Raw genomic sequence first — 26,230 nt, 5'->3', positions numbered from 1 at the left:
TAATCATTAAATTCACTAATTTTGTGGTCCGCTTGACCAATTACTATATTACAATTAATTAAGGTTTTTAGTTGAGATAAAAAAGTCGAGCGGGATTCGAACCCACGATCTTCGGCTAGATACGCCGCTGCTCTACCACTTAAGCTATCGTGACCTCAAACCACTCGGACACCAACTTCCCATCTCAACCATTTGAATTTTCCCTCCTTTTTGCCATACTTAACTAATGCTCTCCGTGGCCATTTCTTTTGTAGTGCATAGCTCGAGTGGTACAGCAGAGGCATATCTAGCCGAAGATCGTGGGTTCGAATCCCGCTCGTGCCATTGACTTTTTATCTCAACTAAAAACCTTAATTAATTGTAATATAGTAATTGGTCAAGCGGACCACGAAATTAGTGAATTATTATTTATGTTTCAATTATTCATTATTACTTATGTACAGGTTAAACTCTTATAGAACTTGTAACTGGGTATATTTATTCATACAAATAAATAAATAAATAAATAATGTGCTGTTCTTGTTTTGTTTTTGACTAGAAGAAGGAGAAACTGTTGGTTTTTCTTTTGAATGAATCCAATGTGCAATCATTCATCCGTCATTGGGCGTTTCTTGAGTGGAAGAAACCACGCTAGAACTGCACAACCTTAAATAAAACGTAAGTCATAATATTGTTAAATGTTTAAACATGTAAAAAGATCAATTGGTAGATTGTAAATCATAATACAAACTTACAGAACATAATGGTGGCAAATAAGAAAATAGGAATGGCGCAGTTGTAATCTATGAGGTAGCCGAAGAAAAGACTAGCGACTAAAGTTCCCACTTTTCCAAGACTGAGGCACACACCATTTGCCATGGCACTGAAATCATCATTACAATAAAACAAAGATTTCATTTAAAAAAATTGTGGCATTTATTACCATATTTGTGAAGGGAAGAGATCTACCAAACTGCAAAACATTGCCATAGTGCTTATCGAAGCAAACGCTCCCAAAAAACATGAGAGAATCAGATTTTGAAATGATGAAGTGACAAAATACAAAGCGAGACATGATAACCCTGCAACTCCCATGCAAAACACTAAAAAATTTAAACAAATATTTATTAAATAGAAAATGCCATATTTAATCTTCCGTAAACTAAAAAAAAAACTTTTTTATAAAGGATGAATTTTGCCACATATTAAATTTGATTTTAAATCAAATGAATACTTACAAAGGAAAAATTTACAACCTAAGCGGTTGATGCACATTGAAAGCCACAAGCTTGTCGGAATGGAAGAAAGGCCAATGATCACAGAATTCTTGAATATTTCAGGATCCACTTCATTGCGGCATTTATTTGTCGTTTCTACGAAGATAGAGGCCACTTCGCACATTGATGTCGTCTGCCCAGGATGTTGGTGTTCAAAAGTGTTAAACCGCGAAAACAGCTCAGGAAACCACAACATGTACGTATAATACCTAAAATTTAAAATTCCCCTCAGATTATTTTAAAATGTTAAAATGTAAAACTTACACTCCAGTCACTCCGAATGATATTATCCCGACCAATGAGATATTTAGGAAATGCGGTTTGACAAAGAGAAGTTTGGTCTGGGTTTTCATGTCATAAAAAATCGACTGAAACGTACGTTTTGGCTTAGCAAGTTGAGGGTTGTTATTAGTGCTAATGACGCTTATGCCTTTTTCCTCCATGAGATCACACTGAAATATTAATGTTAAAAATATTAACAAATAATACATAGAATGTTTTTAATAAATGAAAAATTTATTATCTAGTTATCCTTGTTACAATATCATAATTATTCCCTCAATCTGTTTTTAATAATAGATTTTTTTTTAATTTTTAATTTAATAAATCTTTCCTTTTTTGGTATTTATTTGTCATCTATTTGTCAATTATGAAATTAATATCCAAAAAATCTCTACTCTTTCAAAACAAAATACTTAAAGTTTAATCAACACGGTATTTATAATATGTAGTTTTCTTCTTAATGTGAGAATTTGACTTGTGCATTCATATTAATTTATCCTACTTGTTTTCTTATTGTGGTGCTTTCACATTCCTATTAAATAATAGGTAACTCTTTGTAGAATATTTTTTTGATAAATGGTAAACTTTCCAAAATGATTTCTAATTTTTTATACATGCTATTTGAAAATCTTATAGAATCTATACACTATATCAATTAACGTAAGAAAGAAATTTTTTAAGTTTCTTTAATTGTGTTGTCCTGTTATTTTTATTTGTTTTTTGACTATGAATATTGCAATTACCCTTTACCTTTATAATTTTTGTCAAATGTTATTTTAAAACTTACCATAAAGAAAGATTGATGGCAACCCGTGTTGACGGAGTAGACGTATCTTAATACTTCTATGGCTTTCTCGCGTTCCCCGATGTCTTCGTAATATTTTGGACTTTCAGGAAATCCCATCGCAATGAAACCCAACATAATCATGACGCTAGCATTTGTCGCGACGTACAAATTCCAAGATGCAAAGTTGAAATATTCGCTTTCGAACCTCAAGTTTGTTGGGATGATCGCCCATGCTAGGCCTGAAAGTTTACTCATTTATATGATCAATTTTATAAATTATGGAAACAATTGGTTATTATTTCTCTTACAAGGAGACAGTATGATGCCGACTGACCACCAAAACTCCATCCAACTGACGGCCTTTTCTTTCAGCTTTATGGGTTGAAATTCAGCAAGGTAGGCTAAGCATACACTTAGAATACCTGCAAGGCTGAAAATTCCATTAGAAATTTTGAAAACAAAACAAACTTATGTAAACAATGAATCATTTTAATCGCATACCCTACTGCACTAATAATCCTAAACACCATAAAAATGATGAAGTTCGGTGCAAAACTGGACAAAAGGCTGGAAAGCCCCCCAGACAACATTGTCATGACATATATCCATTTTCTTCCATATATGTCGGCAAGAGTACCCCAAAGAAATGCTCCTATAATTGTACCTGGAATGTTAAGACAGATGAGTTTCTTTTCTTAGCATTTAAACTCTAGATCAAGGCGAGATATAAAAATTTATTCAAACAGGCATAATGCCTCTTACTAAATGTCCATCCATAAAAATGAATTAAATAATACGATACTATAAAAAAAGAAGTGATAAAACTATAAATGTGACTAAACAATAAGTTATAAAAGTGATAAACCATTAAAAAAGTTACAAGATAAATGCATACAAATTACAAATAACAATGAAATAACATACCTAGTTGAGGAAATGCAGACAAATATCCAGCATCTTTTGATGATATGTCGAAATCACATCTTGCAGCAGGTATAACAATGGAAACCACTATGGTTTCCATGCCCATAGAGCTGACCGAGCAGCCAACAAGAAGAAAGAGCAAGTATTGAAATTTGCCATATCCTGGAAATAATAACGGATGAAAAAAGACAAGACCATTTCTTTGGTTTCTTTTAAATTTGCTTTTTTAACTGCCTCATAAGTATGTCATTGTTTAAGTGAAAATTATTAAATACACACAATAATTATATTAAACGAGATAACGAACAAAATTTGCTGCTAGATAAATGATAAAATCCATTACTATTTTTTTCTGCATAATTTACCCTACTATAACCAAATGATCATTAGCATAAATTTTATTATAATTATTTAATATATTTTCCCCAATTTTTTTTTTAATTATAGAATCAGTGATAAAATCATAATAAATCACATTTCGATGAAATTTTACCTGCTTTTTCAAGAGCTGCTTCGAAAGGCACATTTACATGTGCCTCCGTTTCTGAAACAGACAAAGAATCAGATTAAAATTCAGTTTTAAAAGTTGTTTTTCTTTCCTCCTGTGATGGAAACCTGTATAAAAGATCAATTTACATATTATACTCAATGCAATTAGACTAATTTATTAATTATTGAAATTAGACTTTGTAATTACTGGTAGGCATTTGACAATGAAATTAGGCCAGATTGTTTTCAGGACAAACGTTTCCTTAGAAGATTTTTTTTTAATATGTGAAAAAAAGGAGACATGGTGCGAAGCCCGAGATATTTTTAACAATTGCCTATATCAGCAGTTTTTCAGCTCCATTTTACTGCTTGGACTTTGGATTTTGATTAAATTTGGATGTTAAATTTCAACCCAATGAGACCCAACAATAGGATTAATAGTGACTGGCACAACATCATCACCATAAAACAAATTTTTTATGCTTGTGATACTCCCAAGAGCAGAAGGGATCTAAATAAGGAAAATGGTTAAGTAAGGATTCCTGATCGTTGTCTATAATGACCGGTCGTTCTATGTATTTTTCCTATTTTTCTTCTTCTTCTCTGTTCGATATATCTGCCCGTGCCCATTCGCATTTTGTTTTATAATTTGCTGTTTTTGTCTGCTGGGACAGTCTTGTTGATATTTTGTCTCAGAAGACGTTAATTATCAAATTGTCAATCATCCAAAGATTTGTTAAAGGGTGGAGCATACGTTTTATTTCTTTACTTTTGAGTATGATTTATTATGTTTGTTTTTCCTGGGTTCACTCCTGATGACTGCCTTTCTTCTATGCCCTGTAGATGTATTGTGGATTGGACCATCCTTTATTTGAAACACAAGAATTTGCTTTAAGGTAGTTGAGCACTTTCTAGTGTTTCTCTTTGCTTATTTCTCCAATGGTTAGTGCCGCCTTTCCGCTGTACTGCTTCTGCCCCATTTGTAGTCACAAAATACGTTTCAATGTCCCTGCTGAACATTGACATTGTCTCAATTTTTCCTATTGCTTTTTTTTTTCTCGTATAGTTTATAATAATATACAAGTAAAAATTGAAACTGAATCGACGAGAGCATGGAAAGACGAAATAACGTTAAAATCGGTGACAAAAAATTTCCCGGGCCTGGGAAATTTTGGGAAATGGGCCAATTTTCTTTTTTAATGCAACAGTTTATACTAAAGTAATATTATTTTTTCCTCTCAGTTAGAGCCCTGCTTGGGCAGTAAAGTTAGGATGGATTGGAAGCTTGGGGTCGAACTTATGGATGCGGGATCAGGTTAATGACATAGTAATGATCATTGACAATTCATCTGAGGTCTTTTTGAACAGATTGGATGCCTTGGCGGAACGTCCGTGGCTTGTAAGGAGTTTCTGTCCTATAAGTCATTGTAGTTGTCCAAGTCTTTTTTAAATCTATGAGGATTCGACGTCAGACTGCTACCTAGGTATAGTCTTGTGCATTTGTCTGGAAGACGGTATTCCTTGTCAGCAAGACTGTTATTGAACAAGTACACTGTGGATATTTTCCCTTTTGCACTCTTGCCTTCCATTTTTTCAAGATTGAAATTAACTGGTATTGGTCAATATAAAAGCTTATTATTTTCCTTAATTCCTGCCTTCTGAGAAAAGATTTATTTATCAGGCTCGAAAGACATCAATCTCGAGTGAAGACAAAATGAAAGTTTCAATGTAGAGTACTGTAAACTCCAGACGATACTGTCAACCAACTTAAACTTTAGCCTCAATTAAATTCACTAATTTCGTGGTCCGCTTGACCAATTACTATATTACAATTAATTAAGGTTTTTAATTGAGATAAAAAGTCATTGGCACGAGCGGGATTCGAACCCACGATCTTCGGCTTGATACGCCGCTGCTCTACCACTTGAGCTATCGTGACCTCGACACTCGGACACCAACTTCCCATCTCAACCGCACCTTTTGAATTTAGCCTCAATGTCCACCATTTTGTTTGTCACAAAATTTGCTCCACCTGACAAGTACAGGCTAATTGAGCGTAATCACTTGGCATTTTGGCCAACCGACTTAAACGACTGGACGAGCACGCCATGTCAACATGACGTAGCCAACTGCTGTTCCGGCGAGTGTCTTGATTCATGAAGCTTCGGTTAATTTACCTGCATTTATAACTTCATTTGAGACCTGGAATATAACTTTGTTTTCAATAAATGACCTTTATTGAGATCTACGTCAAGGGCTGTTCATTTTTTATCTGAAAAATAGACTTAAATTCGCTTTTTTATCTCTTTATTTGCATGTCATTTTCTTTAATTGTTAAGCAAAAGTAAGTAATCCAAACTTATTTTTTATGATTCGGAGATACTTTCGTTTAAATTTTGAAGAACTCTGATCAACCTGAACGAACGTCCAAGAAGACGAAGACGCTTTGATTCTCAAGATGGTAATTTTAATTTTTTGTATTTGTGTATTATTAGTTTTTGATTTTTTTTTCAAAGTTCTCGTTTTACAAACGTATATTCTTCCAGTTCGGATCAGCCAAGGAAGAATATTAACACGTCTAAGGAGAGAAAAAGCATTATAATAATTTTTTGTTGTAAATAATTATTATAAATAGATAAAAATGTTGCTATCGAATAGTTGTTTTTTCAAAATTTCTGTTTTCAACTTATATAAGAAAAGTAGGTTAAATTTTAGTGAGCCAATATTACCTATTTGCCTAACTATCTTATCGTAATTCTGTATGCCATGTTATTATTTATATAATTGTTTTCCTCTTGGTCAGAGTACTGCTTGGGCAGTAATGTTGGATTGGAAGCTTGCCTTGGTACTTATGGATCTGGAATCAGGTTTGTGTCGTAGTAATGAGCTTTGACAATTAGTCTGAGGTCTTATTGGACAGATTGGATGATTGGATGAGCTGGATATTGGATGCCTTGGCGGAACGTCCGTGGTCGTAATGGCTTTTGATTGGACAAAAGAGATTTCTGTCTTATAAGTCATCCTAGTTATCCAAGTCTTTTTAAATATGTATGAGGATTCCATGTCGTTCTGCTATCTATGTACAGTCTGGTGTATTTGTCTGGAAGAAGGTAGTTCCTTGTTGGCAAGACTGTTCGTTATTGAGAACAAGTACACTGTGGATATTTTCCCTTATGCAGTTCCATTTTTGCTGTTGTAAGTGGTGTACTTGGATGTTGGAGGTTGGCTGGACAGGAAACGGGTTAGTATAAAGAATTGAGGTGTTGTCTGCATACGTGGTAATGATTGGGATGGAAAGTCTGTAGCGTTAAATGATACTGGGTGGGGACCAAGAGTGCTCCCTTGTGATACGCAGGTTTTTTGTTATCTAAAGGTGCCCCTACACTATCAAGCGGCTTGATCAAATGCTTGAACCTCCGGTTGATGGGAGCTTCAAGCGTGCTTCAATCAACCCTTCAATCTTTCGGTCAAAACATCACTGGAAGCCGTGAACTGGAGCAGTGCGTTTCGCTGTTTGATTTTTGTTTTGTTTCGGTGCTGAATGGTTTCAAATACAGATTTGGGCTTCCTAGCCTTAACATTGGTTGCCCTGAAGCAGAAAAAACAGCAAAAGAAAAAACGACGGTGGGCTAAGGAGTGATACAAACTGAGAAACCGCTTCACTCATGAACATCTTCTAAACTTTCTGTGTGAATCGGAACCAGAGGGCCTTGAACTCCCTGTTGAAGTTTGTTCTGAGAACATTAAATTTTTGTTTCAATTGCTTTACATTTTAATCCGGTTTTAGCACTTTCAATACCCCCACGATTTTCCCTAGCGCCGCACTTTTTTTACTTCTATTGAAATAATCTTTACTCTTTACTTTCCACAATTCGGGACAATCACGATATAATTCTATCAACAACTGATGAACTCTAAGCAATCATTGCTGCCCCTTACTCTGAAGCTTAAATTAAACCTAAAAGTTAAATCTCAAGCTGGAAATAAAACACTAGAGTAATATCTACGGCGTATGAGACAAGAGTAAAATTTTATTTACAGAAACGTGGTGTTACATTCTTCATTTTTAAGATTTTGACTCATTAAGCGACAATTTTTTAAACAATTTTTCAAAACACTCTGGTTGCTAAAACGATCTGGAAACAGAAAATAATTTTTCATCAAAAGTCACTTTTCAACCCTACATGGAAAATCTCATCAAGTAAGCAAAACTGAATGGTTCGTTGGTGAAAAATTGTTTCGGTTCATCAACGAAGTTCTACCCCATTTATGATAATAACTAATCCTATATAAACTAATAAACTAATCCAAGAACGATTTTGTACTGCATTTATTATGTCAAATGTTAGTTAAAAGAATTATGAAAAAAATTAAAACCATAACGGATAGCGTTCTAAAATTTAGCATCTATCGTCAGGATAGACGTTAAGATTACAAGTTCGGTTGAAATTATAAAAAAATACTACGTCAATGAAAATAGACATCTGGAGCATGAATTTTTTTAATATGTATTTGGAATAATCGAAAACTTTTTTGATATAAAAAATAACTCAAATTAGAACAAGAGGAAATAATTTGCACACGAGACAACTATAAGACAAAGGCAAGTAAAAAAATTATAAAAATGGGATTAAAAAATTTTTATACAAACACTCATGTTAATAGTTGTTCATAAATATAATTATTGACTTATTGTTTTGAATATTTAAAGTTATTGAGTTTATGTTTATGATTTTATCAATTTTTCTGTTTATTGCATCATTGTCATTTTAATTTTGTTAATTTTTTTTAAATTAATGAAATTTTTTAAATATAGTTTTTCATTCACGATACATATTTTCAACTATTGGAATATATTCCCAATTTTCATGAAATAAGAGATTCATTGGTGCGCTTGGGATTTAAACGATGGTAAAATGATTGGTAGCTTAAAACCGTTCAATAATTTAATATATAATTACTCACTGATGACGGCAAAATTTTTATCCGTGCTGTTAAACCCGAGGTCCCCTTTGAAAACATATGTGCCCGATGACATGCTGGGTGGCATCTCGACCGTACTTGTGTTTTCAGGACGAAGCCCCAGTCATTTATGGGACGTCCCCACCATAAATCTTTAAAAACGGGGGTTCTCCTTCAGCCCGTGAGCGATTAGCCGGTTCAGTTTTCAAAAAAGTACCGAGATATCGAGGTGGTCGGGGTGGGAAGTGGAACGTACCGCGAATCTGATCAAGAATCCGCGGTTCCACAAGTTTATTCCAGGACAATTGGGTGTCAGTTATACATTTCTGTAATTGTCTGGTTTCCCACGATTTTAACTTCGTTCACCCTTCACCCTACACTACAAATCGGATAACTTGTGGCAAATCGTATTCATTGTTTCGAACTGAGAAATCGGTTTTTTATCAGTGAAAGAAACCAAGTTAAAATATTACTTAATTAAATTTAATTATGAATAAATAAATTAAAATTAATTTAAAAAACTGTTATTCTGGATTATAAAGAATTTTTTTAAATTTTTAAAATTTATTTTCTTGGTGTGCCTTACAGTTTTAAAAATTTTTACCGAACAAAAGTAAACCAACTAGTTAAACAATTAAGGTAAAATTACACAAAATATGTTATATCATCCCCATAAAATCAAGAATTTTATTAATTTAAATCATTAGATGTTACGTATCTGTACGTATTTTTATATTTGTATATTTTTTATTTATTTATTTATTTTTTTTTGTAACTGGATTCTATGTTTTTCAAATGGTGAAAGGTTAATACATTCAATCGTCAATGGCCTTCTAACGTTATTGCATTTGTTAAAAAAAAAAAAAAATAAATAAATAATAATAATAATAATAATAATAAAAACATTAAAGAATAAATCTTTTTTGGCTATGATTTCATAAGTGTAATTTCAGTCGAACAAAAACTTCAAAAAATTTAATCATAAAGATAATTTAATTTAAAATAATTGTGCTTATTTTGTCTGTTTCTTCAAGTGCTATTATAGTCGGAAAAAATTCTATATAAAGGATGTAATTTTTTACTGTGTAGTATTTAGTGACCGTTAATTAATCGTGAGATGCAGTCTGGTGTGATGTAGGTTTAGAAAAACATTTTCTTTATCGTGCAAACATTTTGAACTTTATTGAATTATAAATGTATTTTAAATCCCAAGCCCTGAAGATGTTGCCAATAAAGATGGAAACGTTGGCACGATAAAGAAAATGTTTTTCTAAAACCTACGTCACACCAGACCGCATCTCACGATTTCTGAATAATTATCGATTAACGGTCACTAAACACCACACAATTTTATTAATTTAAAAAAATTAGATGTTACGTATCTGTACGTATTTTTATATTTGTACATTTTTTATTTTAATTTTTTTAAATTAGATTCTGTGTTTTTCAAGGGTTAGTAAAGGTGAACACATTCAATGGTCAATGGACTTCTAACATTATTACATTTGTTCAAAATAAAAAATAAATAAATAAAAAACATCAAAGAATAAATCTTTTTTGACTGTGACTCCATAAGTGTAATTTAAAATAATTGTGTCTATTTTATCTGTTTCTTCAAATGTCATTACAGTCGAAAAAAATTTTTGTTAAATTTGTTTACTGTGTAGTATTTAGTGACCGTTAATTAATGATTATTTAGAGCTCGTGAGATGCAGTCTGGTGTGATGTAAGTTTAGAAAAACATTTTGTTTGTCCTGCAAACATTTTGATCTTTATTTATAAATCCCAGGCCCTGAAGATGATGTCAATAAAGATCGAAACATTGGCACGACAAAGAAAATGTTTTTCTAAACTTATATCAAACCAGAACGCATCTCACGATCTTTAAATAATTGTTTTTAATATTCTGGTAGTATTATTACAATTGAAAGATATCATTAAAAAGTGGTTTAATAAAGAATACATTTTTGTTATGTTCTTCAAATACTACTATAAATGAAAATTTTTTTCTGTTTAAGAATAATTGATTCTTTTTAAACTCTAGTCATCAATCAAGTTTATGTAGCAGTTAAAGGAAATTAGATCTCTTAAAGAATAACGTTTTATTAAGGTTATACAGTTGTATGAAATCTGAACCAAAGCCTGCTAAAATAGGTGTTTAGGTTCTGCACCTTTTAGTGTCGTTGCATTTGAAGGAAAACAAATTTCATGTGTCATCAATCTATATATGTTATAGAATAAGTTTGTTTTAGAGTCTAATATTAAAAAAACACGACTTTTTAAAAAGTAAAAAATTGTTTCTTAAAGGACTACTTTTTTAATATGTTTCCTCGAGTGCTAGTGCAGTTGAAAAAGAATAAGGTTTGTATATGTTATATGTTCTTTCAAGTGTTAGTAAAGTGTTCAAGTTTAGTGACCGTTATCCAATGATTATTTGGAGACCATGAGATGCGGTCTGGTGTGACGTAGGTTTTAGAAAAACATTTTCTTTATCATGCCATCGTTTACCGTTCGACCGTTATTGAGATCATCTTCAGTTCTCAAAGTGTTTGTTGACACTCAAGAATGACACATCTACACGGAAAACAACCACTTTGAACCCTGAAGATGATCTCAATAAAGATCAAAACGTTGGCACGATAAAGAAAATGTTTTTCAAAAACCTACGTCACACCAGACCGCACCTCACGATCTCTAAATAATTATACCTACAGTGATTGAAGATGTTTAGTTAATTTAAAAAAATTGAAAGGAATAACTGAAAAATGATCTATTAAAAAATACGTTCTTCAGGTTTTATTACAGTTAAACGAAATCTGATAAGTGGCTGTTAAAGAATAATTTTTTTAGGTTCTACTCTTTCAATATTACAAACCATAAAAAAACAAATTAAAAAATGGTCCTCTGAAGATAAATGTTTTTCGTTTTTTGGTTCTTCAAGTGTCATTACACTTGATCATTAAAGTAATTGATTACACTTTAATAAGGTTTCTTTGTTGTATTTTCAAGTGCTGTTACAGTTGAAAAATATAATTGTATTTCAATTAATTACACTTTTAATCTAGAGCAATTACCGGCGTATTAAACCGATGGTCGTGGGTTCAAATCAGGTTCGAGACACTTGATTTTTCATCTCAACCAAGACCTTAGGTTGTGAAAGCGTGATTACTTAAAATAATTAGGTTCAATTATGACTTAATGTTTAATTGTATGTTAAGCAATCTCGATTTTTTTAAGATCTGATCATCATTAACAGGGTTATCATAATCGAACGATATCATTAAAAAATGTCTGTTACAGAACTACGTTCATTAGGTTAAAATTTCCCACGTACTATTAAACTTTAGCGAAGTTTTTGAAAGGAACTGTCTGTTAAAGAGCGTTTTTCCTGGCTTTACAAGAGTTATTACAATTGAACGAAATCATTAAAAAAGTCCCTTAAAGGATAAGGTTCATTAGGTTTAGATTCCTGTAGAGATTTATTTCTCTTTTATTTATATTAAATATTTTTAAAACAACTGTCAGTCAAAGAATAAGGTTTTTTGTTCTAGTTAAAATTGAACGAAATCATAAGAAAAGCCCATTAAAGAATAAGGTTTTTTGTTCTAGTTAAAATTGAACGAAATCATAAGAAAAGCCCATTAAAGAATAAGGTTTTTTGTTCTAGTTAAAATTGAACGAAATCATAAGAAAAGCCCATTAAAGAATAAGGTTTTTTGTTCTAGTTAAAATTGAACGAAATCATAAGAAAAGCCTATTAAAGAATAAGGTTTTTTGTTCTAGTTAAAATTGAACGAAATCATAAGAAAAGCCTATTAAAGAATAAGGTTTTTTGTTCTAGTTAAAATTGAACGAAATCATAAGAAAAGCCTATTAAAGAATAAGGTTTTTTGTTCTAGTTAAAATTGAACGAAATCATAAGAAAAGCCTATTAAAGAATAAGGTTTTTTGTTCTAGTTAAAATTGAACGAAATCATAAGAAAAGCCTATTAAAGAATAAGGTTTTTTGTTCTAGTTAAAATTGAACGAAATCATAAGAAAAGCCTATTAAAGAATAAGGTTTTTTGTTCTAGTTAAAATTGAACGAAATCATAAGAAAAGCCTATTAAAGAATAAGGTTTTTTGTTCTAGTTAAAATTGAACGAAATCATAAGAAAAGCCTATTAAAGAATAAGGTTATTAAGGTTCATGTGGTTTACATTCCTTGAGTACTACTAGTAAAACAAAAAACTACGACTTGCCGCACATATAAAATTATCATAATAGAGAGAATAATAATAAAAGATTCTGATCCTTCAAGAATTCCTTTAAGAATGAAATCATAAAAAACTGTCTGTTCATAGGTTTAGATTCTTGGAGTATTATTTCAATTGAATAAATATTTGTAAAAACAATTGTCAATCAAAGAATAAAGTTTTTGTTCTAGTTACAATTGAACGAAATCACAAGAAAAGTCTGTTAAAGAATGAGGTTAATAAGATTCATGAAATTTACATTCCTTGAGTATACTAGTAAAACAAAAAACTACTCCTTGTGGCACATATAAAATTATCATAATAAAGAGAATATTAATAAAAGATTCTCATCATTCAAGTATTCCTTCAAGAATCAAATCATTAAAAAATGCCTGTCAAAGGATAAGCTTCATATGGTTTAGATTCTTCAAGTACTATTCCAATTAAATAAATATTTCTATAAAATACAACGCTAGCCTGTATTGTAAGAAATCGTACTGGCATGGTTTTGATAGATACCCAAAAGTCTTTTGACGCTGTTTGCCATTGTGGCATAATCGGCAGGATGGTGGAATGTATCTTCCCCACTACATAATAAAAATTTACAAAAAATTATACTCTTAGCTTTTATCACACAATTCCGAGTTTCCTTTCCATCATCTCTTCCCCTAGAGAAATTTTTACTCCCTTGAATCCTGTTCCTTGGATATGTCAACAAAAGACCTCACCCAAAGAACGTAAAATGGCTCTTTACGCTGACGATTTCTCTCTTTTCCTTTTTTCCCTTTTTTCTTTTTTTTCCCCCTTGGAGGGAAGATACAATACTGAATAGATTAGGAAGCGTAATGCACTGCATAGGAAGTTTGTGCAACAGGTGGAAAGCGTTGTTGTATAAAAAGATCCAAATTGAAGGTGTAATTGTTTTCTGGCCTCAATTCTAGCCTTAGCCGAAGGTTCTGGTTTCGAATCCCGCTCGTGACAATAACTTTTCTCGACCACGGCCTTACACAAAAAGCATAATTAATTTACATTTTTTATTTCAAATTTCTCAAACCAATGTACTTCCTCCTTTTGTTGAGAATATACCATTGTTGTATTTAATTATTATATTTAGCATCCATTATCTACCTATTATGTTTAGCGGTTATAATTAACCTTATAAATTATTTCAATTAATTTTCTTTTTATCTAAGATCTTGGTTGAGAAGAACAAGTTAGTGTCACTAGAGGGATTCGAACCCATTGGAAAAATGTCAAAAATGAGGGAAAAATTGAAAGGTTGTTCACAATCATGAGGTAGAGATCGGAGTTGGTACCCGACTGGATTGAAGTCACGATGACTCGCTAGAGCAGCGGCGTATTCGGCCAAAGGTCCTGGGTTCGAATCCCGCTCGTGACACTAACTTTTTCATCTCAACCAAAACCTTAGATGAAAAGAATAATTGTATTTAACGATTATTTAAAAATCGTGAGATGAGGTCTAGTGTGATACAGGTTAGATAAACATTGTATTTAATGTGTGGTGTTTAGTGACCGTTAGTCAATGATTATTTGGAGATCGTGAGATGGGTGTTAAAAAAACATTTTCTTTATCGTGCCAACGTTTCGATCTTTATTGAGATCATCTTCAGGGCGGATATTGCTATCTCACTGGCACTCTCCAAACGACTCACAATAATGACACATCTACACAGAAAACACTTTGAGCACTGAAGATGATCTCAATAAAGATCGAAACGATGCCACGATAAAGAAAATGTTTAAACCTACGTCACACCAGACCGCATCTCACGATCTCCAAATAATCGTTGTATTTAAAGTAGTATCCATAACCCCAAATATTTCTAAATATTATAATTTAAAACCTTTCCCCTTGTTCCGTCTTCTCAAGATAAAGGCTTACCGAAACCCTTTACTCCCACCAAGCTAAATCCACTCCTAGACCTCCCACCATAATAGGAAAAATATAGCAAGCGACGAGTCTGTTTCCCGTAAGGCCTCCTGTACGTATTATATTTCAATACATAAGTTAATCTTCCTTTTTCCGTGTAGTTCTAGTTCTACCCCAGTCTCGACCCCACAATCATGAGGTTAGTTATCACATTAAATTGTAATTGTGTATCATTTAGATGGTCCTTAAATACAGAAGAATTTGTTCGATTTAAGCTAGTGTTCTTTAACTCTCGTTTTAATTTCTCTGCCATTTTGTCCTATATGTATATAATAAATCAAGCATTACAATTAAGTTGGGTAAAACGTGCTTTTTGACTAGTTGTCAACCTTGTTTTTATGTTTTGAGAGAATGTTTCTAAGTGAACACGTACCTCTAAAAGCTACTCGCCTTCTTGTTTAAGAATTACTTTTTCTGATAGTTCGCCAATTTATGGCAACCAACGAAAACCTAAAGATTCATTTATGCCAGGTGGCTGAGTCAGATTGTTGATTCTTTTAAAGTTAATTTTTTTATTATTTTTACTAGCAACCTATCTATAAGTATATTTCTTTATATCAATTGTTTTTAGCTAATGTTTTAATTGCTTATATTTTTATAAATAGCAGGTGTTAATGGAAGTTTCAACATAAGGTCTATGAGAATGAATCCAGCAGCTTTTTGGGTCCTTTGTTGAGAAAAACATGCTGGTACTGTGGTGTCAGTAGTTGTGGGTTTTCTATATACGGCTAATCCAATTAGGTTATTTTTATGGACAGTTTTAAATCTAAAAAGTTTAAACACCCGTCTTTATTTATTTCCAACGTAAAATTTATATGTGTGGTGTTTAGTGACCGTTAGTCAATGATTGTTCGGAGATCGTGAGATGCGGCCTGGTGTGACGTAGGTTTAAAAAAACATTTTCTTTATCGTGCCAACGTTTCGACCTTTATTGAGATCATCTTCAGGGCCTTGGATTTAGTTAGTTTAGTTTTTCAATTCACAGATTTGTTGTTTACACGATACTGATCTTTTTTGTTCTGTTCTTTCAAGTGTGATTATAATTGAAAGAAATAAAACTAAAAATGGTCTGCTAAAAATGAGTAATTGTTGTGTTCCTTCAGGTGTTTTTTACATTTTTTTTAATCATAACGAAATAATTGTCCGTTAAATGATTAGGTTCATTAGATTTAGAATCTTCAAGTTCAATTACAATTTAATACATGTTTTCAAAAACAACAGTCTTTTAAAAAATAATGGTTTTTTCTGTTCTTTCAAGTGTTATTAAAATTGAGAAAATCGTGATAAAAATGGTCTGTTAAAAAATAAGTTTTTTATTCTGCCCCTTCAGGTGCCTGTTACAGTTAAAAAAAAAATTCATAACGAAATAATTGTCTGTTAAAGAAGGTTCAGTAGGTTCAGAATCTTCAAATTCTATTACAATTTAATACATGTTTTTAAAAACAGCGGTCTGTTAAAATTTTTTTTTGTTATGTTCTTTCAAGTGTGATTACTATTAACGAAATCATAAACAAAATATTCTGTTAAAAATCCTAAATTTAATATGACTCCTTAAAAAATATTTGTTCCAATGTTATGCTGACATAGTTTTCTTTTCCTCTATGTTAAGACAAGTTTTGCGAATCTATAAATGAACACGATATTCTAGTTAAATTTTATTGCTTTCCCCCACGCGATTGCATTCAATAAAAAACTACCTTTACAAAAATACTAGCCAAATACTTTGAGTGTTGTCTTTCAATTGTGTATTCCCCCAAACAGGTCACAAATTTGTAGCTATCCTTTTGCCATAGTTTTGATCATCTTATACTTGCTCACTGCGGACTGATTTGGCTTCTAGCTATCTTCAGGGTAGAAAACGACCAGGATAACCCTCAGGCTCAAAATAAAATATTTGTTATGGAATCGTATTTATTGTTTGTTAAATAAAATATTTTTTAATAACACCCAATTTTAGGAGTCTAATTTTTGCAAGCCTTTATAAATTAAAAAAAAAAATAAAATGTTGAAAGAAATTAATAGAAGTGCCGGTATTTTTATCCTATAATCCTAAATTTTTGCAATATATCTTTATTTTTGTTAGTAAAAATATTATAAAATTATTTGTTAACAATTCCATTACTATAATAATTTACTGTCCATCAAAAAAAAATTAATTAATTAAAAAAATGCATATTTTCTCAGCCTTTTAAGTCATAGTCCTGCGTTAGGTCTCATTTTTTAGACAATTTTACGCTGAACAAAATGTTTTTTATTTCTTAGCTTCAGTCATTCATCAGTAAATTCAAAAATTCGGGAACATGTTAATTTTTGCACTTTTTTACGAAAATTTCAAATTGAGCTGTGGAGCCAGGAAATCGTCCTTGAGCGGCGCCCTATAGCAATCGATAAGAAGTTTTAATTAGCTTTCAAGTGGTCACCTTCCACTTGGCAGATTTCTCAACCGTTTTGAGTAATTCGCGATTTTTGAGGAAAAACGTGGTTTTTTACGTACTCATCGATAAAAAAAAACCGATCACTCTCTCTCCGATTTTCAAGAAAGTACAAATTTCCTTTCTCCACAGCTCAATTTGAAATTTTCATAAAAAAGTGCAAAAATTAACATGTTCCGGAATTTTTGAATTTACTGATGAATGACTGAAGCTAGGAAACAAAAAACATCTGTTTCTGCGTAATATTGTCTAAAAAATGAGACCGAGCGGAGGTCTGTGACCTAAAAGGCTGGAGATATTGTAAAAATTTAGGATTATAGGATAAGTGCAAAAGTGCAAAAATTAACGTGTTCCCGAATTTTTAAATTTACTGATGAATGTCTGAAGCTTGGAAAATATTGCAAAAAAAGCCATCTTGTTCAGCGTCAAATTTTCTAAAAATGAGACCTAACTCAGGACTGTGACTTAAAAGACTGAGAACAAACCAGGTGGTCGGTTTTTTTAAATTTTAATGAGCAGTGTAATTTCCTGAGTTAAATTGTAGATAGAGCAGCACTATATTTGTATTGAATAAAATTTGCAGTATTGAAGCAAAATAATAGTTTTTTAATTGTACGACTTAATTTGATTTTTTGAAAATAAAATTATCAAATGTTGATTAGTAAAGAGTTAATAAAGAGGCACAAGCAGATTTTTAAAAAAAGCGATATACAACGACCTAGGCAGGACAAGCAGGTTTCCCAGGTTCATGTATGTATGTATACGTTTGACAGAACTTACTCATAACGATGGGATTTGCGCTTTCTGGATGTTGGCAACGGACTGAATGGCAACATGAAAGGATGCCACCTTTTATCCTTTCTCACATTTGGTCTTTAATTCAAGGCCTTGAGCACATCACTCCTTATCTATTCTGTAATGATATTTAAATGCACGATTCTTCGTCGTCCGCTGGTGGGAGGCTTCAAACGCCATTACCTACCCCATTCGGACGTTTCCAAATTTCGGATAAAAATTTAACCACTTTCGCCTCCTCGAGTCAGCCCACTTATTAGATTGTTCGTCTACTATCGATTAATGTCGTTTTTATAGGAATTAATTATTTTAGCTGACTATAGTCTATGAAGTATCGTTTGATAAAGTGTTTTTCTTGTGGGAGATGTAACAAGGAAATCAAATCAAAATATTTACGTTGTATATTTATTTAGGTTAATCATTTTCGCCTCTTCACGTTAGACCACTTACTAAAATGTCTGTCTGTATCAATTAATTGTTTTTATAGGAATTGATTATTTTCAATATTTTCGCCGATTATAGTCTATGATGTATCGTTTGATAAACTGTTTTCCTTGTGGGAGATGTAAAAACAAAATCAAATCGAAATATTTAGGCGGAAGCATTTTCTTATTGGAAGCATTTTATTATTATTTAAATATTTGAATTGAAATTAGATTCAATAAACGACTTAGGGATAATATGTGGATTATGATCATCGTTCGAGTTTTTCCCTATGCGTTATTTGAATACAATCATCTTTGTCCCCAATCTACCTTTTGGAAAGAAAAATATTTAAACTGAGAAGGCTGATCAATCACCAAAGAAGATATTTGACACAATCAACGTCGGCAATGACATCAATGACCGACATAGTTTCATTTTAAAGAAAGAGGATTGACACGGCACTCACTGTAAGGTAAAGGTCCCGGGTTCGAACCCGACATACTGACAACACTTACAATTGGGCTTTTTTTTTTTTTCATAAACATTGGCGGCACTGCGAGGGTTCATATAACCTAGTTGAAATACCCTGGTTAATAAAAGGTCTTGAAGGAAAAAAGGCTTTAAAAGTTCTACCCGAAAGCTTAAACCTAAAATATTCCGGAGAGGCGTTTCACCATTTAAATAAAATTTAGATTAGTTGTATCACTTGTTTGGAAAACGCGAGTGGCTCATTTTTAAAAGATTGCGTATTGCAATAAAGTCAAAGTGATTGAGACTAAACATAAATTTTAAAAAAATTAATGGCATTCATTTCGAGAGATTGGACAAGAAAATGTAATGAATTTAAACAAATGGGATCATTTTTGCGATGACAACAAGTTGTAAAGTTCTGTTTGTGATCCGGAAATAATTATGAAGATGCCGAGCAACACATTCAATCAGTCTACAATGAAATTTCTAGTTTCCCCGCTACTACCGATATTTATTTATTTTTTGACAGGGGCATTTGACAGCTTGGTCATTTCAGCCCCGAACCACAAACAAAATACTCCTACACACTCTATACACAATCAAAACAATAAATACATTCATATCTATATACATTGATCGCACTCATTCTGTTTGGTAGATGGAGTACTCGATATTTCTCCATCTACCTGTTCCCTACAACAAACTAATCTAAATTGGGGTCGATGTGGTACTTTAAAAGTTGTCCGCCGTAGACCCAAGTCAAGCACGCAACATGAGCTACTTCACCATCAGCCACTCATCATTCACACTAATAAATACATTCACACCAACATACATTGATAGCACTCATTCTGTTTGGTAGATGGAGTACTTCATATTCCTCTATCTAGTTGTTCCCTACTAATAAACTAATCTAAATTGAGCTACTTCGCCATCAGCCCCTCCCCATTCACACCAATAAATACATTCACTCATGCAAGACACAGAAACACAAAACACATAACTTAACATACAAGTTAAAATACTTAATATACAATCAAAAATTCCCAATTACCCCAAAGGGCGGAACAGGGGATCCTGAAACTCGCTACCGTGTTCGAGAACCATTCTTAAATCCGGCGGCATACCTACACGCTCTCTGTATGGAGCCAAGGCATGATACGCCTCTATTATGTGGGACACTTCGAGCTACCTTTCCCTGCATAAGGAGCACCTGCGCGGGCTTTGGACCAAAAGCAGGTGCCCGTGTGTCAACCGCGTATAATATTGTGATCAGTTGATGAATACTATTTCTTAATAAATTGAATGTATACAATAAAAATATAATTTTATATTTTTCAAAGGAATAATTTAGTCGTCTGTGTGAGTTAAGAATTTCCCATCGAATAATGGCATGAAGCCGAAACGCTCGAAATAAATCTAAACCCGCGAGTCGTTACGGATCCAATAAAATGATAAAATGATTATTTAGGATAATAATCCGTATATGTTTAGCAGACATAATTGACCTATTATTTCAATTAATTATACTTTTTATCTAAGGTCTTGGTTGAGATGAGAAAATTAGTGTCACGAGCAGGATTCGAACCCACGACCTTCGGCTAAATACGCCGCTTCTCTAACAACTTGAGCTGTTGTGACTTCCATACACTCGGATTATTTCGGATATTTTTAATATCAGCCTTGAATGTTATAATTGTATATTAAAAATCAGAGGTAAGACTGATTGTAAAGAAAACCCTAAAAAAGGAAAGCTAAGTTCTTGGAGCTTAAAATTAGGGCGGCGTACGCCGGTTTTCGTCCCGTCTTCACCTAAGTATCTTAACGGTTAGGGTGTGGAGTGCGCCTTGGTTAGTCACATCTTCAACGTTGAACCCCGTCCCCCACATCCTGGCATATCAATAAATAATAGTCATACAAATTCAGGTTGTTAGACACCCTCCACAGCCTTGCCAGGGGCTCCTTAGCGTAAGGTCAGGCTTGCACCTTTTCCTCTCGTTGTTGGAAGAATGTATACCTACATAGAGCCTCACCAAAACATAAAACTTATTCCGCGGTCTCTTCTTCCTGTCATTATCTGCTCAGTGTTTCTTTTGTCAATACTCCTAATAGGTGCGTTTGTCTTCTTAGTTGGCTGTGCCCTGTCAGGATTCCAACCAGACTCTTGGTTCTGTTTTGATTACCAATAAGTTTGTAAGACTTACGGTTGGTCCTTCTATGAATTTTTCAGGTGTATCACGCGTGGGTAGCTGTTTCAGGTTTTTAGACTCATTAAGGATTCATTTTTTGTGGCAGGATGCTAATTCACAGGTACGTTATTTTTGGGCAACATATCTCCCTCACCCAGTGCCCATTCTTCCCTTTATGGTATAAGTACCTTGTTTTTTGGAGTAATGGCGTCGATCGGCAAGCCTACTGAGGCAAGGCGTCTTCCATATAACCTCAGTTTACGTCGTTCGTTGACATGGACTGTCCTTGCAGATGGTCGTCTTTACTAATGGATTTATGAGTATGTGGGCCGCTGCTCTGACTTCTCCTTGGATTAGAAAATGGAGCGGTTTAACAGCACCTCCAAGGACGTAGTTGGGTCGTACCCATGGTTCCAGTGGCACAGGAAAGCGTGTCCTTGATGCCACATAATAACTTTACCTCATATTCGTGAAGTTTTTCCATTTCTTACAAACAAAAACAAAAAACAATTTATTTAGCAAGCGATTTTAATTTAGAATGAAAAATGGCCCCTTTCTATTGATTGTTCTACTTTATTGTTCATATTAGATTACAAATTTATCTCTCACTGTATGCAAATTTTATTGGTGTACAATACGACAATACCAATGTCAAATGAAAACAAAGAAAATTATTACATACTCGATAATACGTTTGAAAATGCTTTCGCTCATCAAATAAAAAGGCCTTCAAAAGTAATTATTTATTTTAAATGTTATTGCACAAAAACATACAATTTTGATAACCACTCGAATATATATAGTCCATACCTAATTAATTTGATGCGTAGTTAGAAATATTGACGATCGGTCATCCTCCATCGGATTTTTGAATTTACCTCTATTAGACTAATTAACGCATAATTTAATAGATAAAACGTTCAATTGACTAACAAAGGGCGTCGGTGGCAGGGACGGTTAAGTCCTCGACAGGGCTCTAATCACTGTAAGGTAAAGGTCCGGGGTTCGAATTCAGCGGCCCTACATTCGAACCCGGCATTCCAAATGTGCTTTTTTATTCAAAAATACCAACAGCCCGAGGGATGATATTTCTGCTGTTGCGAATTTCCATAGAAAAAATGCTTTGAATTTTTCTTCTTGCCTTTTACTGGCCTTAGTTCGTGTTTTATGTGCTATTCTTTGTATTTTGTTGTCTGATTTTCTTCAACTGTTTTGACGAACATTTTTCCAGGTCATAAAGATCTTACGTCGAGTGATGAACATGGCAGCAGGATGAAAAATACGCGTGAAAGACCAGGAAAAGAAATCAAATTACGCAGATAGCCGGCGATGACCTCAGCTGTTTGTAATTATTGCGTGTTTGTACTATTTGAAAGAAAGAGCAGTAACCACTATTAATTCAACTTTTGTTTTAGGTCTAGTCTTGGTGCCGAATGGGCGAGAAATGTTTATAAAATTAGATGGCTATTACCAATCTGACAATTCTTCGCACGAGTTTAGAACACATTCTACCGATTGCTTGATGTAGATGTCTCGCTTGCTAAACGTTACATTACCTGGTATATCAAAAAAGATTAGTTTTAAGAACTGGAATTAAAATTTTACTGGAGTCTCATGTTGGCAGTCATACAGTTCAAATCATTCTACACTCTGTTATCTTCCGTGTGAGAATTATCAGTGGTCCTGTGTTAAAATTCATCTAATTTTTAAATTACTTTAATGCCTTACGAAATAGTGATAATGTTGTGGCTTAATTATAGTGTCAAAGCCCGTAATTAGGCACCGACTGCATAAAGTAATAGTGAATGCAATCGTAGTCTGACCAAAGGTCAAGTTGCAAACTGACTGCTGTCAACAAGCGTTGATAAAAATATCACGTCCCCGATTGTACACACTGTTTATATTGTGTACACACCTTGTAAATATTGTTGTAAATAATAAACTTTTGTACATATATTTTTTCACTGAATAAATTAAACATCGGCCCATTATGGGCCTTAGGGAAACAGATGTGGAAGTACAACTCCTTCCGTGATGATGATGCTCCACTGCTTCATCCCGTGTTGCCCAGAAGGAATAGCCTACCCCTGCGGGAAATTCCTCTAATAAGATTAAAAGGATGATAAGCACAAAGCGAAATGTCAAAAATCTCACTGTCAGATTCTTAGTACCAGCATTGCCAGCCAACTTCACTCTTCTCAATAAGTGACCTGACCTATTGGACTATCATGCCGAAAGATCTGACGGTGTAACGGCAATGCTTATTCGTAATTCCGTCTCCCTTCCTTAACCCAAGCATACCTTCCGTCTCCTTGTTGTTCTCTTCCGTCACCTTAGACACATTTTCTTCCACCTTGAGCAGCCGTGTGGGTCCTCCCAACGAACCATTCTCTAATCAGCAATTCTTTTACTTTATCCAATCTTTAGGTACTCCTTTCTTGGCGGGCGGTGACTACAAAGCCAAGCACCTACAGCGGGGATGCCGTGTTTCCATCAACGTAAGCGGACTCTTCTGAAGGCACCATCCACATCAACCTATGGCTTTATTTCTCACTCTGACCCTACCTTTCAGCCTATTTTCTCTATATCTGGTTTTTCCACTTCTCACTTTGACATTCTGACTTCTCAAGATTTACCCTCTGACCACTGCCCAGTTCTACTAACCCTAAATTCCCAACTTCTACTGTTTAGACGACCACCTTCTTTAAATACGGGACCTGAAAACCGTAACATGTTCAAATACATCACAGACAGATATATCAATTAAGTACCAATTTCAAGACGATAGAAGATATCGTTGTTGCAATAGAGCACTTAACTAAGACTGTTCAAAGAGCTGCTTGGGCTGCAGCAATTCCTCAACAAACTTTGGCATCAACACGGGACTTACCTTACCTCCTCCTGGCTTTGCCCGTCTTCTCAAGTTGATATTTAAGAGGACAGTGGCCTGTAAAGGGGCCCATAATTTTCGTCAAATCATGCCTTCTGAGAGTTAGAAGTTCCTTCGCCTTCCGTTTTGAGAGATTTATAAATCTCTCAGCTTGCCTAATATTTGGTGCGTTTGTCCAGTGTTGTGAGTTTTTCTCACTCCATTTTTCCAGTTCCAACTTAAGCATACACTTTGGTGCACTTAGTTGTGGCTTTGGTCCCATTGGTAAGAGAGCTGCCTCTTTGTTTGCTAGTTCGTCAGCTTGTTTATTTCCTTCATATCTGGGAATCCACTTTAAGGTCATCTTATTCTGTTTTCCCAGAGTCATTAGGCGGTTTAGGTACTGTCATACAAGTTTCTAGTTGAAAGCCCACGCATTGCCTTTATAAGTGCCTGGCTGTCTGAGATGTAAATCTGTGCACCTTTGATGTTGCTGTTTGTTATCCCCTGTTCACAGAGTTGTATTGCTTGGACTGCAGCTTGAAAAATCGTGGGGGCTTTGCTAGGGTGTAGTTCGGCCCTGTTATCTCTACGCCCACTTACTGTTATTCACTCCATCTGTGTACCATATTACGACCTCTTCTTAAAACTTGGAGCTACCTTTCTTCCAAAGGTCTCTATTATCTATATCCACTTGGAAGGGTTTGTCAAAATTGACTTTTCTCTCATTTTGTCAGATACCGTTATAGCCATCTCAGTTATTTTAATTCTCTCTAGATTTTATAGAGGCTCATCCTTAAATCTGGTTTTATTTTCCTATATCTGAGGAGTTTATTGACCTTTAAAAGCCTCCTTTTTTACATAAACATGTAAGGGTCGAGTGCTTTTTCCATTGCTGTAGTGGGGCAGGTATGCATTAGCCCTGTCATGTTGAGACACGCTAGTCTCTGCAGACTTCGTAGAGACAGCTCTTCTTGTTCAGTGTTTGGTCACCATGCTAGAGCTAAATATGTGACCAAGGGTCTGACTGTTGTAGTGTATAACCAGTACGCCATTTTCGGATTTATTCCCCAGTTTTTACTGCATAATCTTTGGCCAATGCTTAATAGAGCATTGGCTTTACGCAGGTTGTTGCCTATGTGTGTTCCCCTTTGGTCAACGGTTATATCAAAGTACTTTGTTTCTTTGGAGAAAGAAAGGCAATATTTATTATTTTTACCTACGATCTTGTAAGAACACGTCAGAAATTCCACACTACACCCAAACAACCTCGCACAACAACTTTCCACACGAAATCTACCTGCAAATCGGCGTCGGCTGGAAGCAATGGTCTAAGGATTTGCTTCACTGATGTGAAGCGTGTGCAGTGTGAGGGTGTCAGTGGTTGGCATCTCCCATAATGTTTAATTATATTAGACAATGAATTATCAAATTTACTTATTGTAACTAAAGTTGTATGTGTAAATAACAATAATAATAAATAAATTTATATTTTTTATGACAGGGGGCCAGAAGTTTCACCATGTTTACGCTGATGGTTGGTTGATTTCTTCAGCTAAGCTTTAGGCAGAATCGACGGGGATCAAACATTTATAGGCAAGGCATTTATCATTATTTAATTTCCAATTAAACAATTTTTTTCTACTTTTTCACAAATAATTTTGTATTTTTTAAATATCCAAACGTTCGAGATCTAATGGGTGGACATTCACACTCATAACAATAATATTTATCACATTTATTGTTATTACACTTACAAGTTCTAGGAAAATACTCAAAATCTTAGAGAAGACAAATTCTTTTCCTATGGTTAGTATACTTGTAGGGAGGGACCAATAGATTATGGGGATACATTACATAATATATTATACAAATACACATACATATTCATCAAACATCAGAGTTTATAGAATGAAAAGCTTTTCTGGAAATGATAAAGGTGGGGTGAGTATGTTGTTTAATCTCTTTAAAAGACAGTTCTTATACACAGTTTGTTGCTTGCAATATCCGTTTTTCAATCTTAAAGCTCATCAACTACTTGACCGAGTTACAAGCACGTCTCTCGACATGAATTGTAAGAGTGGTTGACATGTCGAGAGACGTGCTTGTAACTCCGTCAAAATGCTGATGAGCTTTAAGCTTGAAATGCGGATAGTTTAAAA

At 33.8% G+C, this 26,230-nt stretch overlaps 1 protein-coding gene and 1 long non-coding RNA gene across 3 annotated transcripts; one reads left to right on the top strand and one right to left on the bottom strand.

Moving 5' to 3' along the window:
• Positions 1-457: 457 nt before the first annotated feature.
• On the bottom strand, positions 458-18,207 carry LOC106663781 (synaptic vesicle glycoprotein 2C-like). Of its 2 annotated transcripts, none has more exons than XM_014388873.2 (11): positions 8,704-8,812; positions 3,743-3,793; positions 3,250-3,411; positions 2,827-2,989; positions 2,634-2,755; positions 2,326-2,564; positions 1,521-1,708; positions 1,218-1,465; positions 923-1,082; positions 735-862; positions 458-645 (listed from the first exon to the last, which is right to left on the bottom strand). In XM_014388873.2, exons 1-11 carry the CDS (start codon positions 8,786-8,788, stop codon positions 587-589), a joined length of 1,605 nt encoding a protein of 534 aa, XP_014244359.1. In that variant the 5' UTR covers positions 8,789-8,812; the 3' UTR covers positions 458-586. The 2 variants fall into 2 exon arrangements, with proteins under 2 accessions (XP_014244359.1, XP_014244360.1); XM_014388874.2 differs by lacking the exon at positions 8,704-8,812 and adding an exon at positions 18,099-18,207 and having other exon boundaries at positions 484-645.
• LOC106663782 lies at positions 14,827-25,661 on the top strand. The gene is made up of 4 exons (XR_001340088.2): positions 14,827-15,025; positions 22,431-22,544; positions 22,615-22,758; positions 25,573-25,661. It is a non-coding gene; the product is annotated as an uncharacterized LOC106663782 (long non-coding RNA).
• The last annotated feature ends 569 nt before the right edge of the window (positions 25,662-26,230 follow it).

Source organism: Cimex lectularius, unplaced genomic scaffold (genome assembly GCF_000648675.2).
Source record: "Cimex lectularius strain Harlan isolate CLEC.00 unplaced genomic scaffold, Clec_2.1 scaffold116, whole genome shotgun sequence".
Classification (NCBI taxonomy): Eukaryota; Metazoa; Arthropoda; class Insecta; order Hemiptera; family Cimicidae; genus Cimex; species Cimex lectularius.
Note: the sequence above shows the minus strand (reverse complement) of the source record. Positions and strands in the feature narration are given on the sequence as shown.